General features: G+C 44.0%; 1 protein-coding gene across 3 annotated transcripts; it reads left to right on the forward strand.

Annotated features, from left to right (window-relative positions):
• Positions 1-125: 125 nt before the first annotated feature.
• C7H11orf87 (chromosome 7 C11orf87 homolog) lies at positions 126-7309 on the forward strand. 3 transcript variants are annotated; one of them, XM_028864946.2, is made up of 3 exons: positions 126-386; positions 599-772; positions 1856-7309. In XM_028864946.2, exon 3 carries the CDS (start codon positions 2113-2115, stop codon positions 2704-2706), a length of 594 nt encoding a protein of 197 aa, XP_028720779.1. In that variant the 5' UTR covers positions 126-386; positions 599-772; positions 1856-2112; the 3' UTR covers positions 2707-7309. The 3 variants fall into 3 exon arrangements, with proteins under 3 accessions (XP_028720779.1, XP_028720781.1, XP_028720780.1); XM_028864948.2 differs by lacking the exons at positions 126-386; positions 599-772 and adding an exon at positions 794-1068; XM_028864947.2 differs by lacking the exons at positions 126-386; positions 599-772 and adding an exon at positions 1190-1717.
• Positions 7310-19080: the final 11771 nt, after the last annotated feature.

A 19080-nucleotide genomic window follows, 5' to 3' on the forward strand; every position in this document is an offset into this window, starting at 1 on the left:
GCCTGGGCCTGGAGGTGAACGTGTGAGGGAAGGGATCAAAAAGCAGATGTAATGACATACATCCATACATCGGGGACTGGTGGAGACAATGGGGCCTTTGATGCGTATTTAGGTTCCTGTTTCGGATTCTGCCACAGTTGTGTTGACAAATGTCCTTGCCGTCGTCCTGGTACAAGCAGTTTATGCTTAGAACCAGAGACAGCAAAAATAGGATTTGGGGGTAGCAAGGACTCGGATCAGTCAACAGGAAGAAAGTGTGCCCCCGGGGGAGAAGCTTCTCCTGGAGCAAAACTGTGCACCTGGAGATGGGTGGCGGATGAAACACAGAGCAATGGGAGAAACTGAAGCTTGCATCTTTCCTAGGCAAAGGAGAGCTAGTGCTGAAGGTGGGTTGCTGGCAGGGTGGAGGTGGGGTGGAGGTGGGGGTGGGTTTGCTCCTCCTAGCCCCAAAGCTGGGGAACAGCAGGGAACTGGGAATGGTGTTGGCGAGGTTGTTATGCCAGGACAAGGTGTTGGGTATGAGGGTGGGTGGGGGCCTGAGGGGTGGCTTGGAGCCCTGGCGGTGGCTGCCTGACGTCACCGGCCTCTCTGGCAATAGGCTAAGAGCTGAGCTCCCTGTAGCAGTGGCGAAGGCAGCGGCGGCGGCGGCGGCGGCGGCAGCAGCAGCAGCAGCAGCCGGGCTCTGTCTTCGGTCCCTGCGCTCCGCGCCTTCTGCAGCTGCCACTGCAGCCGAGGCGGGGGCTCCTTCTCTACAGCCGGCTGGCCGTTCCAGGTAAGAGACAATGGTCCGGCTGAAGGTTTTCCATGGCTAGGGGGCCCAGCGGCAGGATGTGGGCGGGTAAGACCACTCCCGCGGCCTGCGCAGGCACCTCTGGGCAGAGCTTCGGCCCCCGCCCCTGCCCCAGCCGAGGATAGCGCTGAGCCTTGCTGCTCCGCAGTGCAACAGTTTGCACCTGCCTTTTGGGAGAGGCGAGGGAGCTGTGCTGCCTGCTGCGGGTCCTCCTGACTTGGTCCTCTGCCACAGCCTCTGGGCCCTGGGGTCAGGGCCCCGGGAAGGCTGGAGACAAGGTCGGTTCCCCAAAGTTTGCAGGCGGGAACCTTCCCCCTTCCAGTTTCTGCTCTGGAAGAAAGAAAAAGGATACAGGATGCTGTCAAGTGGGAGGCTCGGGGAGATGGGGAGGAGGGGGGCGTTTGCGAGAATGTGCCTCTGCCGAGGAGAAGAGTGCTTCAGCTGTTTTTGATGGGGAGTCAGGGGGAGGAAGGTAGCAGGGAAGAAGGCTGGAGAAAGGTCGAGCAAGATTCTGAATGCCAGATTCAGCGTGTCAGCTGGGGCCAGGGACAGAGGCAGTGGGATGTCTCCCCTGGGACTGGGACCTTGGGGCTCTGAAGGTCCAGGCTGGAAGTGTCTGGAGAGGGAGGGATGGGAAAGGAAGCCTTCATGCAGGGAGCCTGCTTGGAGGGAATGCTGGGGAGAGTGGCTGAGAAGAGGTCCACCCGGCTCAGAGAGGAGGGCAGTTGGCTTCCTGGGAAGTAGATAGAGAAAGCCAGCCTTGGCGGCCGCTGTTGGTGACAATTAGAAAGTTGTGCAGGGGGCAGGGCGCTGGCTGCCTTCTCTGCTGAGTAACCAGTGTCTCCGCGGTGCGGTGCGGTGCGGACGCCAGACCCCATCGGAGGCAGCCGAGAAGCTGGCAGCCGCTCTCCTGCGCTGCCAGGAGCGGTAGGATTGGGGTCGGTGGGTTGTGGAGATGGCAGCGCCCAGCTGAGGGCCGCTTGGCAGTGGTGGCAGATCCCCTTTCGTTCTCCTCACTTGCCTGGGCAGTGGCCGGGACCCTAACTAATCCTGTTCTCTTTGCAGCACGGTGCCTGGGGAAAGGAAACCGGGCGCTTGGAGACAAGATCAAGGAGGACCGGAGACAATCTCCCTGGGGCTACTAGCTCTGGCCAGCTTGCTTGCCGGCAGTCGCTCCCTCTGTCTTTGGCTGGAGCGCTCACTCCTTCCAGCGCCAGGGAGCAGTTGGGGTGGCGTGGGCTCGTGTCCTCGTCTTGGCTGGTGGGAACAGTGTGTCCAACAGAGGAAGCCTGGTGGGCCTGGCCCCTCTCAGCCCAGCGCCGATGAGTGCCAGGGCTCCGAAAGAGCTGAGGCTGGCGCTGCCGCCTTGTCTCCTCAACCGGACCTTTGCTTCCCACAACGCCAGTGGAGGCAGCAACGCAGGTGTCCGCACCTCGGGCGCAGGTGGTGGCACCTGCATCACGCAGGTGGGACAGCAGCTCTTCCAGTCTTTCTCGTCCACGCTGGTGCTGATTGTCCTGGTCACTCTCATCTTCTGCCTCATCGTGCTGTCCCTCTCCACTTTCCACATCCACAAGCGTAGGATGAAGAAGCGGAAGATGCAGAGAGCTCAGGAGGAATACGAGAGGGATCATTGCAGCAGCGGCAGCCACGGTGGTGGTGGGCTGCCCCGGGCAGGTGTTCAAGCCCCAACCCATGGAAAAGAAACCCGGCTGGAGAGACAGCCCCGGGACTCCGCCTTCAGCATCCCCTCCAATGCCACCTCTTCCTCCTCTTCATCCCCTGGTCTCCTGGGCCAGGGCCCCTGTGCGCCTCCTCCTCCACCGCCAGCCCCCAGTCCACACGGAGCACAGGCAGCTTCCTCCTGCTCGGACACTGCTGGCGAGGGCCTTTTGCAAACGGTGGTACTGTCCTGATTGTGTAGCCCTCTCCTGACCCCTTCCTCGTTTCCAGCATCTTTGCCATCCTGGCTTTTGTTCCTCCTTTCTTCCTTTTCCGTTTCCCTCCGGTCCCTCTTTCCTCTGCCCTCGTCCCCCACCTGCCCACCCTTTTACTGTTTCTCCTCCGCCGAGGCACTGTGCGGTATTTGTAAATATTGGGCGAGGAAAGTCTCAGAGGAAGAAATAACGCTGATAATACTTTATCGATATTTATAGTAATTATTATACTATTAATAACACAGTCCAAGCGCATGACAAATCACATCATTTCTCATCGTCAATGATGGCTGCATCTTCCCTCTCCACCCCGTGCCCCCCTCAGTAAGGAGGAGAAACCGCACAAGCTACCAAATCTATAAAAGACATGAACACAGGAGCCAAGGGAGGGGAGGGGGCCGGTGATGTTGTATATAGCTGTCAAGTGAAGGTTTAGTCGCCTTTCTGCCCCTCCCCCACGGGCTTTCACCTTTCCTTTAGCTTCTCCCGCCCCCGCCCCCTCCTCACCTTCAGCTGGGCTCAGGCATTAGTATATTATAAAGGAAACATTTACATGAAGCACCAGAGACCACAGAGAATGTCCCAGAAAAATGTTCAGGACAGGTAACCCCTCTCTAGTCAGTCATCTCTTCACTCTTTGGTTTCCCTGGGCAGAGTTACTTTACTTTTAGAAATATCTCGCTGGACGAGCGCAAAGAAACAAAACAAAAACCATACTATATGCTTCTGCTCGCCCACCCCCTTCCGCCCGGCCCCACTTGCACACTTGATTGGTGGCAGGGTTTTATTATTTGTTTATTCATCTATTGATTTCTTTATTTTTGAGCCTCAGAGACATCGGGAGCTGTCCAGCCATGTCTGGTGCTGAATATGTCTCGCCCTCATGCTTACTTCCTCTGGCTGTGCAGGCCAAAGAAGGAGCTGTTTTGGAAAGTGATTGTCTTGGTTTTGATTGGTTTCTTCTTTTTTCTACAATTGGATTAGCGTGTACTATTGTTTTGCTTATTATTAAACATTGCATAAGTTACCTTTATGTAAAAAAAAAAGTATTAGGTAATGTGCAGTTCTGAAAATGCAGTATCTAACCAAGCAGTATGTTTCTGTTTTATTTTTAGAACAAGTGCACCTTTGTTATATACTTATTATATTGGTACCAAATACAGAAGAAAACCATAGTTCTGTGATATGTCCTCCAAACTGTATATTCTTGTTCTGACTTTCCAGCTGTTGATACAATGGTTGCCACTGGCTGAGGAAGTCAGTGGTACAGGCCTGGCTTCTGTTTCCGGAAGTGTTCTTTTGTATTTTACTCTGTAGTAGACTATTATAAAAAGATGACACTCACGTTTCCCTTTTTCTTTTGTGAATAACAGAAACGGCCACACCAGAACAGAAGGAATGGATGTGCAGGAATGCCATCTATTAAACCCTGGTTAATATTTCAACAGTGCCTGTAGTTCTCTGCATGCAGTTACCACCTGGAGGCAGTGGTGTGTGTGTTTGTACTGTATGTGTTGGGGGAAAGACTGGTGGAGATGTTGGGCAATTTGGATGACGGGACATGCAAATTTCCAAGGTAAATCAGTAAATGCTTACAGGATAAAAATGTTTATAGTTTGTTTAGTTACAACTCTGTGCCTGTATCTGATATACAGCAATGGAGGATCTCTCTTCTTTCTAAGTCTGGCCTAATTAGCCTCCCTGAACACATAGAAAATGTTGAGGAAAAAAGAAAGCCAGAGAGAAGATAAATCTTTTATCTTCTCTTCAAAAGTCAGAAAACCCATCTATGTTCGACTCTGCTGCTGGGTGTAAGGCAGTGGGACCCTCACAAATATTCCCAAGCCACTAGCTGCCCTCAGTTCTCTGTTTTGTTTCAAGTTGTATGTGCTTATTATCCAGAGAAACTATTGCCTCTAATGTTTTTTTGTTACTATAAAGTTTCCCAAGCTCAGTCTGTATCTTTATAAAATAAGTTAATAAGGTTGATTTCAGTCACCCATCAGATATCATCTGAGTCCTTTTCTGAAGCACAGGCCATCATTTAAGCATGCCATGTTGTATCATTAGGAAGATCAGGTATAATCTTTGGATACAATATATTAACAATGAATCAGATTCTCTCCAGTGCCTTAGTCACTTCCTAGTAACAGGTCTGAGTGCGTTCACTCCCTCAGGCTACCAGGGAACCCATCAGTGTAACTGAGCTCCACATTGTACAACAGAATGGCTAAGGCACTGTGAAGGAGAATGTCCATCAATCTCTTTAACTTACCCTCATCCACCTATAGCTCTTAACACCTTCTTACAGAATGGGTTTTGAATGTGAAATCTGAATAGAATTAGGAACCCAGAAAGAAGGAAGTTCCATCATCTCAATGAGCTCTATTTAAGTGCATAGATATTACTTTCTTCCCATTATTTGGTGCACTTTTTTTTTTTACAGTAAATAATTTCCCATTTTATTAAAGCAATAAAGTATTCTGTTTTGAGTAGTGCTAGATGCTGATTCCACTTCCTTGGTGCTGAAGCGACTCATGTGTTCTTGCCTTATGAATCACAGTGCATTCAAGGCATGCAATAATAATCCCCTTCCAAGAAGCAGCCTGTACACCCTAGGGGGCAATGTCCTATATACTTTTCCCAAAAGAAATTGAGGGAACAAGAAATAAGCTAATTGTGTGTATTTAAAAAAAAATCTTGATACCTCTAACCATAAGCACACATCTGTAATGTGCTATCATTGTGCACCTTAAGTGTTTATGCCTTTCCCCATCAATTGACTAGGGTTTAATATTTTAATAGTGTCCTGTGTAAAGATGATGCAGCTTGTCAATCATGTTTCATACTGAGTTTAATATGCTGTGAACCTGGTGGTGTCACACAAGATTTCTGTGAGCTAGAATGAGAATTACATGAAATTCTAGTAGATCAGATCCCACACCAAATTATTGCAATAAGCATATGACAATGCAAATTTCTATAGGCTCTGTTTAGATTGCTACTTAGTGAACTCAGCTGACCCATATGACATTCAAGATTTCATTTTTATGAAACAAACGGCAATATGGAAATAGCTAAATTTACTCTAAGGATTTTATTTACCGATGTCCAGTCAAACTAATTGCTTCAACCCTCTATAGCTACAGCTCAGCTCCTGCACTTGCTATTCAGTATTAATAAGGTAGCATGCTTGACTCTTACTGTTTTAAGACATGAGAAAATAAGAGAGAGAGAATGCCAATATGTCAACTGTATGGGACTCTGACTCTTGAAGATGTAGATGGATATAATCTTTAGAATTTATATACACCCATAGATATGTATTTATATATGCATACATTTTGTACAAATTTACAATGGACTTTTTGTATTCTCTTTTCTGTCATTATAAGTATGAGACTGAAACCAAATAGTTGTTCCACCCTCTGATCCGGAGAGGATCTGAGAAGTCAGGTAAATGCATGTACTTGTTTCTTTGGGGTCAAATAGGAATGACTTTCTCTTTATTTAATGGAAGGGGAGAGTCTTCCTCGGCTTGGGAAATTGGTAATTAGATAAGCTTCCTTTCCTATATTAGTGACTCAAATGTAGCAATGATAATGAAGTTATGACCATATCAATGTGGTCCAGCTATCTAGGTGGAATAAAAAAATCTATCTAAAAAAGCTTTGGAGCCATCTAGACCATAATCATGGATTGCAATTTGATTTTTCTTTTCCTTTTTCAACATATATGTTGTATGAGATACAACATATATCTGCATATTTAAAGGTAAAATGAAAATATAACTATTATCTGTTTAGTTTGACAAGTAGCTTTTGGAAAATATGGACAATTTAGCTTTAAACATTACTTTGGTATTTGACCTTTTCTCCCTTCCTATCTGTATCCATTGAATTGATTAGACAATGACTAAAACTTCTTCTTTTTCAATGCATAGACATAGGCATTAAGTGCTTTTCTGTTGATAATGGCTGAGAAATTACTAACAGATATTGCTAAGAGTTGGGGGCTAAACCAGGAACTTTACTATGGCTTCTGAAGTCCACTCCCAGGTGAATCTAGGCTTTAATCTGAAAAGCCACGTGTTGGTGTGTGAAAGCAGAGGCTGTGGCTGACAGATATTACAGTTCATGTGAGAATGAACTGCCCCATCTACACAAGAAGATATTTCATCCCTGGGATGAATAGAAATCTGATTCTGGTTTGTTTTTCTTTCCCTTATGTGTACTATTTGAGAAGCAGATATTCTGGCTTGGCATCAATGCTTATCAATGCCACCAACCCAATGGTACCATTGGTGCCATGGAGGAATGCTTAGTAGAGAATAAGAATTGACTTAGCTTTAATTGGGGGACAATGAATTATTCAAGTTTTTTTTTTTTAACCTATGAGGCTATTTCCCCGAGACGTGTGGTCTCCCAGGATTGCTGCTATAGAGAGGTTAACAACAGTGACAGCGTCCACAGGAAAACTGACTTTTGAACTTGAGTATATCCAATAGACAGAATAAAACAGGTACTAGAATTCATGAAAAATTTGTTTTGCTTTTATATCAATAAAAGAGTTTTCTTGTTAATTGGCTTTTTGGACACTATTTCCTTATTAATTTAGTGTATAACATGCCAGGGTTATAAAATAGCTTACTCCGTTACACTTAGATACACTTTTCTAAAAGAGGCAATTAAAAATGTTTTTACAGCTTAACTGTTCTTCCACACAAACCAGCTGCATCTCAGAGAAGGTGTGTGTGTGTGTGTGTGTGTGTGTGTGTGTGTGTGTGTATGTGTGAGTGTCTGTGAGAGTGTGTGTGAGAGAGTGTGTGAATGTGAGTGAGTGAGTGTGTGTGTGTGTGTGTGTGTGTGTGTGTGTGTGTGTGTGGTGTGTACTTGGTATAACCCAGTAATCTGAGTCTACTGTGATAATTCGGTGGTCCTTCTAGGCACCAACTTGAAGTCTTGAGGTTTTACCCTCTTCTTCCCTGTTCACTGCTCTAGTCTATCAGGAAGAGATGTGTTGAGAACCATTTTTGCCATTTAAAGAGGGATGTCCCAGTTTTACACAAACCCAGAAGGGTCCTAACTGACTCCTGCTGAAATGCAGCTTGTCTGGGATGCTTCTTACTGTGTGGGGCTATTGTCCTACCCTGACTTCCTGCTGACATTCGTTACTATAGTCTTAGACCCTGACCTTTGTCTCCAGTCTGTAATTTATCACAGGACTCTTCACCCCAGGCTTACCATTCCTAGCTCGTACCACCTCCCTGTGTTGAAGATACAGTGAAGGTCCGGCTTTCCTGAGTTCTGGACCTGCATTGAAAGGCATGAATTCTTTCTGAGGATCATGAATCAAACCACTACCCCTGCCACCTCAGCTCTATGGTTCTTGTAACATGTTAGATGTCACACAGAACTGTTTCTTCTGAAGTTCTATAGCCTCACACTTCTAAGTATCTGAGTAAATGTAGGCTTGGCATTTACCCTCAAAGCTGTTTAGATGTTCATCAAATACTAACAGTCTTTTTGGCTCCTAATGATTATAGAGGAGTGACAAACTTTCATGGCTACTTACCTCCCTTTCTTCTTCTGTTTTATTTTTTTCTCAAAATTTTCCCAGACTAAAAGAAACATTTATTTTTCCTCATGGTCCCTCCTCTCTTCCAGAGATTCTTTCCACAGTGATTAGCTTTCCTCTTCCTCAGTGTACCTAGTCTCCTTATGGACATCAACTTTGTGCTTAATTCTTAGTGGCAGTTGGATCAAGAGTAGGAAACATAATTGTAAGGCAAGGTTCCCCAAACTGCTCCTGTAGCAGATTTCCTGTCATTGTAAGCTTATTGGTAAGGTCCCCCAAACTGCTCCTGTAGCAGATTTCCTCATTTTTGCAAAGCAAGTGTGATCATTGTTAAGCCTTATTCTCCTTTCCCCTAAGATTTCGACCATCCTGTATTTGTTTTGCCATTGCTACCCACTCTAACCCTTCCAGTGTGTGTAGAATACCTCATTACTGATTGGAGCTTTAATCTTAGGTCATTATTTGATCTTCAAGAAGGCTCAGCCACTTCCCTATGCTGATGCATGACAGCCCCTCTCGCCAAGCTCTGCAATTGTGTATAGGAAATTCTAACCTTGAGCTGAGATGAAATTCTATTGAGTATTGGATACTGAAGTGAAAATGAGCAACTGACTTTACCTGAAGGCAGCAGCTAGTGTGGATTAGTGATAAAAACCCAATCTCTAACCATATCTTTACTCCCAGGAGGTGTACATTTTAACCTTAGCTGTTTGGTGTAATAGAAGGAATAGAAGGATGGATATTAACACAGCTCACTCTTACTGGGATGGCATGGATTCAGTTTTTTGTTATTTGGGTTTCCCAGGCAAGGATTAATCTATGAAACATTAGCTCCATATATTTCTTTTGGGTTGAATATTGGAGTCTAATCTTTTTTCTAAAGGACTATCTCCCTATATGTCCCAGATTGGAATTGACGCAGATAATATTTTATTTCTGTCTCTAAAAACACTGGCTCATTTTCCCAAACCTTACAGATGAAGATACTTTAGAGATGAGTGTTCTTCGCTCCACTTTTTGACCTCATCATAGACATCCCTATCAACCTGTAAATTGTCTGTTTTCCTTGGCTGTGGCTTTGAGTCGGGTGGGTTAATTTTTACCTGAATGTCTGCCATCACTGCTAGGTGCATTCAGAATCTCTGAAATCCTAGGGCAGCCTTTGCATGCCTCATTGCACTGAAGTCTCAATGATGCATTGAGGTAGCAGAAGTGTTCATCCTTAGCCTACACACACGCAAAGGAATGCATCTGCTTTATTTTTCTATGACTAATCTCATTTTCCCCACAAAGTCTTATGTACTGTGTAGTTCTTTCAAGAAAATTTCCAGATGTTCCCTTCTCCTGTTTCTTTCCAAGCTGGTACCTAGATATGATTTATGTTATCTTGTTGTGACAGCATGGGAAGGTTCTTCAGACCTAAGCAATATTAAGAGGATTCTTTCTGAGTCTGGCTGGAGGGTGGCGAATCTAGTCTACATCCTGAAGTGGTGACTAGTAGGAGTCAAGTCCCTTGCAGTATCCACTGGTATAGCCCAGGACTGTGAATATTTTCATAGGGATTTGACACCTGAGTCTGCATTAACATCTGGATTCCAACTGTAGGCCTTTGCTGTTTTACCATGTCCTATTCATACCTCGAGTCCCTCAATAAGGGTTAGTGAGACTTCCTGGGTCCCTCTGTGTATCCCATTCAGATAATGGGAAACAGGAAACATTCTGCCTATTGCCACCACGGTCATTCCACTGCCACCACTTTATTGTTGGGGCAAAAAGTTCCTTCTAGCAGAACTAGGGAGACTGCTAATGTGATCACTAGCCTCAAACACCGTTGACCCTCTGACCCTAGCACAGTGACATTCACTGGGTCAAATACCTCTCGGTTAAAACCCCTTTTCCCCTCAAAGTATTTGAGAATAAAGAGCCCTGTCATGCATCTTCTTCCAGTCAGTCTGATTCCTCCTAAATGACCCCGGCTTGGAAGGTATGGGCTTTTCTACATGGTTCCTTAAGGACTTATTTGCCACAATCAGAAAGGATCAGGTAGATTTTTAGGGATTTCTGCTTTCTAAATGTTACACCCTAAAATTTGACTTCAAACTCATAGCTTAAATTGGAAAACAGGATGTGGAAGAGAAACTAGTCTGCAAGCAAACAGCCCTGCATCCGAATATGGTTCAGAAACTTTTATTGATCACCCTTGTTTGCACAAGGTGATGATTTCAGGTTGTACGTGGGGAAGATTTGATGGCCTTCCGCTACCTTCCAGTGTATGATGTTCCAACTAAGCCCTTAATTAAATTACTTAAGCAATAAACATGAACTTGATTTCAGTAGAATAGTCTTCAGACCCTTGTCAAGCATCCTTGAGAGATATATAGGTGTTGGCAGTATTTGGTGCTTCAACATAGACCAGACTTCTCAAGGGATAAGAAGAGGAAGTGAAAGTCACCAAGTACCAAAGAGGAGTCATCACTAAGAAAGAACAGAAGAGAAAGTAGGACACTGACCCCCCTAGTTTTCACTGTGCCCTGGACCACTTCCCCTTATTGTAGGGTGCTCTTCTGTGACAAAGGATGGTGTTTTTGCCCTGTCCATTGCCATGCTGTGGCAGGATCTTAACTTCAGCTCCACTGCCCTCCCTCTAAGAGCTGCAAATCAGCCTGTAGTAGTTCTGAGTGCCCAGGCACATTCTGATCTTAGTATGCACAGATAACTAATCTTAGTTTGGCCACTGATTGGGTTTTCATTGACTGATGTTATAAAAATCTTATTGATGAAATGATTCCCTAGAATCTTTCATGGTTCACTTTTAACTCTTGAAATTTCTTTCAAGTCATAGATATTCTCAGAGTCAGCTGTTTGCTAGACATCAGTTTTGGTGCCAGGCATGTCACAGTAAAGAATATAAACAAAGTATCCTGACTTCACTTTTTTGCAAGTTAGAAAATTCATAAACATACAGAGAATACAATTACTTGAGTCCTTGTATTTCAATGACCACTCCACACTTTAAACTATTTATATGTATTATAATTTTGTATGAAATTGTGACGGTATTCTTTCTAGATAAGCCTTATATAACTCCTCCTTCTATTAAGTACTCCCTATTTTAATTGTAAACAGTGAAGAGAGGCAATAAACAAAATACATAAGATTATGTAGTAGATTATGGAGTATGTTTAAGGACAAATGTGCTATAAAGACAGTGGACTAGAAAAAGGAAGACTGTGATAGGAAAGAATATTGGATTTTAAATAGAGTAGTCATGGAAGGTCTCACTGAGAAAATTATATTTGAGCAAAGACTTGAAGCAATGCAGATGTGGGCTAACAGACCAAAGATCATTTGGCTAGAAGGATTTTGAAAATTTATTTTCCCCAGGTCCTTAATCTTATAAATGAACAGATAGAGATTTTGGTAGGAAGAAGATAAGAAAATTATGTTCTCCAAACATTGTATTAGGTACTGACACAATCCATGAGCGAAGGAGGAGGTGGCCTAGAGCACTTTATAGTTTATAATCAACCAGCACACTCCCATTCAAGTTCACATATATGTGTGTCACTTTGGGGCCCCCAAAATGACGACTAAACCTGCACATGAGGGCTAAGAAGGGTTTCTCAGAGCAGATTGGTTGCTTTTGGACCTTTCAAGATGAATTAGAATTCTCCAAAAACAAAGGGAACAATTTCAGTGGAAAGAAAAGATGTGCAAAGCCACAGAGGAAGAACATTGCACAAATTTGTGGAATGTTATGATAACTAAACAGGGGAGGAAAGGCCACATCATGAAGGGTCCTACAAAAGACATCATTTGAAGGTGTGCCTTTTCCTTTGTCAGTGGAGAGATCAGTGAGAAATTTGGAATTGAGAAAAGAGTTATGTATTTGAACATATTAAAGATTATCCTTGGAGGGCCAGTGCATAGAACTGATGGAGTGGTGGCTGAAATACCAGATAACAATCTATCAATGTGTATAGATGATGAAAGCTTGAACCAGGAAGAACAGAGACAAAGAATAAGGATGCATCCAAGGGCATGCTGTGTTGTGGATCTGGTAGAGGTGATGATTAATAGATCCATAGTGTAAAGAGAAGGAAGAAAAAATGAGAAGAAAGAGCAATATAGACTTATGACTTCTGTTTTGAGGTTCAGAGCAACACTGGTTCTACTTATATGATCTGACTTAAGGACAAAGCTATTCATTAATTAAAATGAATTCCACTGGGCTCAGAGGCTACAGTTTGTGGGCACAGTCCATGATGGATTTGTCTCCAGGATATGCATACAACATGGTGAAGACTAGTTCAACAGAGGCACCTAGAATTTAATAGGTGACCTTTCCAGACTGTTCATTGTCTGACATCCTGGAGGAGTTATGTTTGGCTGGATGTGTGTTCTGGTCAGAACATCTGAGAAGGAAGGCAAGATGTTGGTGAAGGTATTAACTTATTTTCTGCTGCTGTGATAAATATCCCGCTAAAAGTAGCTTACGAAAGAGAGTTGTTCTTGCTGAGTTACAAAGGGGCCTAGTTCGTCATGGCAGGAAGCCATTATAGCAGAGGTGGTGGCGAGAGACCACCCAGTAGTCATGAAGCAGAGAGAGGACAGGAAGTGAGACCAGTCCTCCCTCCAGTAACACACTTCCTCCAACAAGGTTCCACCTCCTAATGGTTCCATGACCTACCTCCAGACTACCACTTGTTGGAGACCAAGTTTCAAACAGATGAGCATATGGGGGACAGTTACCATTCAAACCACGATAGTGAGCATTTTAAAAATCTGACACCGATGGAATATGGGGACACGGCTTGTGTTCTAATTTTGATTGTGACACATGATAGCCCTCAGACCTTGGGGGTAATTCTTAACTTCCCCATGTTTCAATTTTATGAAGGTTTGTTGAACATATTAAATGTGGAAATGGAGGGGGAAAGTTGATCATAGTGAGTGGCTAGCACATTATGGCTTCTCTTCTTGCTTTCTAGGGCTGAGTCGGGGGGGGGGGAAGGTAAAGTCATTTTCTGGTAGAGGATTGCTAGAAAACTCATGTTCCCTGTGCTTTGAAGTTGCACTGCAATCCCTAGCAAAGTGTCTAGCACACAATGGTCATTCAACAAAAATTACGTTGAATACATTGAACTCTATGGACTCATACCTGATGACGGACTTTGCTGCAGTTTTAAGGTATCTGGCCAGAATCATGTCAGCACCAGAAAAAAACAAACAAATAAGCAAAAACAAACAAATAAGCAACACAAAGCAACAGTTGTGAGGATCACCCATTTCACCTGACTCATTGTGGATAACGATATGGCGGGTGACAGCATTAAAATCTTAGCCATTTATCAGTGACATCTGTCCTCTAAGATGTTTTCCAGTAGCAATATCCTCACCCATATCTCAGCCCTGCTTAGAAAGCTTGATTTTAGGACCCGAGTCTTAGTACTGATCATGGCTTATTGGGAATCAGTGGGTCAAACAAGGGTACTGAAGCCAAAGGCACCTCAATGGAAAGAAGAGGATCAGGTGAGCTGCCAGTTTACTCACAGTCAGTCAGCCCCTGTGTACAGGGGAAATGCTAAGGAAAAAGACAGGGTCCTTCCTGTCTTAGAGCTTCTGACTCAGTGAAAGAGACAAGTCTTTCGGAGCACAACAGCAAAGGGTTAACCCAGTCGAAATGGGAGTTCGAGGCAAGTGAAGCCTAACTTGAATGAACACAATTCAGTTATCAATGGGGTTTTTATCTTTTCCTCTCGTGTCCAGAACTTCAGGTATAGGACTCATCTTTCCAGAGACACAGAGATATGGGCCTGACAATAAGGTTTGAAGTTGAGGCAATGAAAGTCACAGACTGTCCCTTCTGAGTAGAATGCAGGCCATTGCCCTTCAGTAGTTACGAAGACTAATTACCTCTGGCAGAACTAGCACAATCCATCATTCTTCCTTTTAATATTTCTACCAACTCAAAATATTGCACGTTTTCTAACTGGTCCAATGCTACATTCTGTCTTTCTCCCTCTTGAAAGTCTCTATGTCAAAAATATGTCCTTGTCCTAAAAGTTGTGCTTTATTCTCTGTTATTGTACAGGACCATACTCTGTGCAATACTGAGCATGCATATTTGGTATTAATTACCAACAATGACTAATTCACTTGAAAGAAAGCATCTCATTTTCACTAAAGGGCTCCAGCTCCTTAAATAGGGAGGGATATTTTAGAACAGGGTATTGGGTATCCAAGAACGATCTTGCTAGTCTTCTGATCTTACCAAAGAAGCGGCCTTCAATCAACTGAACTTTGCCTCTAGCAGACTTAACCACAGTTAAGACTTCAGTTCTAGATGAGAAACACACCATACTCCCAGGCCTATCCCTATCAAGTAATTTCATGTAAAAACAAAACAATATTTTAAAGTAAAAAGAAAGTCCACTGATAAAGCTCTTATTTTTCACATGGGGACTATTTGAGTCCATGTTGAAACACATTATTATTTCTTTCACATCATGTTTGTCTGATGGAAGTCTGGCTAGCACCAAACAGACTCAAGACTGTGACTTGGCAACCCAGCACATCCTCTGAGGGCTGGCCACTTGTGTTTGGCCTGAGGGGTTGGCTAAGTAAAGCTCAGTGATCAACATTTCACTCCTACTGAGCTCAGGCCCAGAGTACCAGGTGGCTCTGACTTTATTATATATATGTGGTCCCTCTTTCATGGGCCCACCCTCTCTAATACTGGCTTTTCCTCTCTCGCTCAAGTGTGAGGGTCACCTTGGCCAGCTTGAACATGAGATTGAGCATATCCCCACAGACTCCCACAGCAGGCTCTGTGCCTCTTTAGATAGCAGAGCTTCCCCAGGCCTGGTCCACAGTTGTCAGTCATCATTGACTTCTGCTGTGTCTGGATTGTACTGCTGTGGGCCTCCTGTTGTGTCTCCTCAGCCCATGTGCCTTCTATGGCAGGCCATTTGTACATCAACAACAAAACATTAGCGGAAAATCTCCAAGGAGGTCCTGTCTCCTCACTGGCACTTGGTCTGCTCGTTTCCCTGGGAGAAAGGCATCAGCAATAGGTACTTGAGCACCCTTTATGATCTTTCTTAGCCAGACATGAAGTGGGTGTCTGTCTTTGTCTCTCCTTTGCATCAGGTTAAGCGACTTCATCTAACAATAAGAGTAAAACTTCAGGGCTTGCTTCCAGTTTATGTATAAAGGTTAGAAGTTCACGGCGATTAAATCATCCCCCGCAAGGTCACTAAGTGATAGCGTCTGCATTTGAATTAAAGTGTGCCTAACTCCAAAGCCTGTGAGTCGTTCTACGCTGCTTCACCAGGGTGTGGATACTGTGGCCCAAACACTTCCTTCAGATCTTGGTGGGTCATTTATTGTTCAACTTTTGGCCACTTGCTCCATTTTTTTTTCTTTCGTTCTCAACTTTCCCACTGGAAAAAAATGGCGACCGAAAATACGTTAACATTTCTATGTGCTTCAGAAATGTCTGTTATAGGCTGGGGAGACAGCTCAGTCCCTGAAGTGTTTGCCATGCAAATGTGAGGCCCTGACTTAGATCCTTATAAATCATGTAAAAAAAAATAATAGGGCTGTGATGGTGGGTGCTTGTAATCCCAGGGCTAGGGAAGCAGATACAAGCAGATTCTTGGAGTTCACTGGCCAACCACCCTAGCCATCTCCAAGGCAATGGGAAACCCTGTCTAAGGAAATAATGTAGATGGCACCCAAGGAACGACGGGGGATGTTGTCTTCTGCATGTGCACAAAGAAAATGTCTGTCACATAGTAACTGCTTAAGGGTCAGTTAACAAGTACCAACTAAAAAGACTGCCTCAAAGCAGGACCAGCAAGGTGTTTTCTTGAAAACATGAGTTTTCTAACCAACTTTTCTATATGTGGCCACTGTGTCTTTATCACAGTGTTAAAGGTAGACTGGTTGGTAGAGTCTGATGATTTATTAACCTTGATCTGCAAATATTACATTTTAGTAACACTTCTTCCATGAAAGCCCTCAGCGTATAGACTAGACTATACCTAAAGATGAAGAGCTAAGTACAGCAAGAACTGGAAGAAAAAATAAACACACTCATTTTAAAGCATTTCTCTGACCATCAAGAAAACTTTTGTAGCTCAATATAAGCCACAGGTTATATTTGGGGAAATCTGGGTCTATACTAATATCCTCTGATAATGAGAAATGCATCCCACCTTGTGACCTGCAAAGACTATATATAAGGGGGGTTTATATGTCATCCACACTGATGGACACCAGGTATGTCCATGACAACCTTGGAGAAAGCATCCTTTGGCCATACACAAAGCAAATTAAACTCCCTTAGACTTTTAGCAAACATCTCTCTAGGACACATGTGTTTGCTGTGTTCTCATTGCTCTGATCAAATACATGACAAGAAGAAGCTTTGGTGAGGAGAGGTTTTGTTGTTGTTGTTGTTCTTTTCCTGAGTGAATACAGTCCTGCATGATGCACAGCTCTGTAAAGGCAGGAGGTACACAGCAGCTGCTTGTCCACGTCTTAGTGGACGACAAAGCAGAAAAGACAAGAACTGTGGCCAGGCTATACCTCTTAAGGTCCACCCCTTAGAGATCCACTTCCTCTACTAGGTCCTAAATCTCAAAGGTCCCACGGCCTATGGAGCATCACCACCAGCTGGGGAACCACTGTTGAAGCATAGCCTTTTGGGGAGGTGTTATGCCCAAGTCATAACCACATGAGGAGAAGCATTCTGAGCTTCAAAGAACTTAGATTTGGGAGTCGTCTGGACCTACCCTGTCAGTCACCAGACACAGGACTTGAAACAATTTGCTCAGACACACTGAGCCTTTACTTGGGTGAGTGACAAAAGGGGACAATGACATCTACATAGAAAATCACTTTGATATTTAGTATAAGAATGAAATACACCTGAAACAACTGTAATGCAAATTGTACTTTTTCCAATTATAGTCATTATATATATGTATGTGTATGTATGTATACACATACACACACACACACATACACATATATATATTTATATATATGCAGTCATAAGACATAAGTACTATTATCCTGGTTTTCTGTAAATGAGAAAATGTAAAACTGATGACATAATTTTCCTAGAGTCCCTGAACTAGGACCTAATAGAAGCACAGTTTGATCCTGACACTGTCTGAGCCTAAACTCTAGCACTGTCTTCTGGTGTGCTACTTTTCCCTCTCCATTTTTGTCATTTTGCTCTAGTTCCTTTAGACTTTTAGAGGTGACCATATGGCATTGGAGAGCACCCATTCTCATAAACACAGTATTAGCTATCCGTTAACTTGGTTTACTTCTTCATCCCTGAGACTTTCATAAATGTCAAGGCAGCTAGAGGTAAGCAGATCAGAGCCAGAGAGCAAACCCAATTGATGCCATGATGTAGTTTATCTTCCAAAGGATGATGCAGTTAAGAGCCTGGCCTTCAGCTCTTATTATCCCATAGTTCTGCAATAACATACTGTATAAAAAGTAGGCCAAATTCTATTGTCCCTAAACTGGTTTGGGAGTGCCGTATTGGCTTAATCTGAGATTGTTCATTAAAATTTGAGCAGGAGCTCATTGATGATGTTCTTACTCATTTTCTCCCTGAATATGATCTGCAAGTTACCTCCCATAGCTCACTGGACAGGGGATCCTTGCCATGAATTCAAACTGCTTTCTTTGAAAGGAAGACTCTGCACCTACCCATTTGGAAACCACTGCATCAGACCATCCAATGAACTATTAGGTTTCCAAGCATGGCTCATTCAAGTAGGGGAACCTGATATGTGATGGAATTTATGACCTACCTTAGCTTGGGAGTGAGCTAAGCAAATAGCACAGCAGTGAACAACCCCCTACACACACACACACACACACACACACACACACACACACACACACACACACACACACACGGGTGATGCTTACTGGCAGGCTTCAGAATCCAAGACATTATCCTTCGGCTTGAAACCGAAATGCAAATATGCAAAGAACAAACACCTGCGTGTATCTGATCCTGTGGGATTTATTTTCATTTCTGGTTAAGAATGCTTTTGTGAGGAAATGAGACTGTTTTCCTCTGAAGAGACTGAGGACATTCATCCTCCTAGTCTACGGGTGCTGAGACGACTTTGCTGTTCAATAGAAAAGGTAGACACATTGCTACATGTGAGTCCCTCCTTCTTAAACCACTGGTATCCCACCTTTGTCATCGTTGAATGGATCCCACGCACCATTGCAAGCTGAGCGTTTGTTTCTCAGCAGCCACCGACAAGCATCTTCAAAAGTGCTTCAGACACCTCGCACGTGGCCTCCTCTTTCTTGCTTTACCCTTTCTTGTGTTTACAGCATGCTTCACGCTGGCTAAAAAAGCTATGCGTCCTTCTGTTCCTTTGAACTCTTGCTTCCATGACCCAGTTTCAGTTTTGTGGTCTGTGGCAGATGCTGCCAGCACCTCTTCATGTCCTCCTGACATTCACTGCTCCATCATTTGTGACTTCTCACTGAAAACATCACTCTCTGCCTGAGAGCTTCCTAGGGCTGCAGGAGCGTGCCGAGCCTCCTCAAAGGGTAGGCAGAAGTCTTGGAGCTAGCATCCTGTGAGAACATCGCCAATGACAGATGGGAGTTGGCGGATTCCTTCCCCAGCGTCCTTGCTTTAAGAAGGAAGTGAATCTGAGTCTCCCGGAGACTCTCTTAACTCAGTTTCCACTTCCCCTCAGGTAATTCTAGAATCACCCA

Source organism: Peromyscus leucopus, chromosome 7 (assembly GCF_004664715.2).
Source record: "Peromyscus leucopus breed LL Stock chromosome 7, UCI_PerLeu_2.1, whole genome shotgun sequence".
Taxonomy (NCBI): domain Eukaryota; kingdom Metazoa; phylum Chordata; class Mammalia; order Rodentia; family Cricetidae; genus Peromyscus; species Peromyscus leucopus.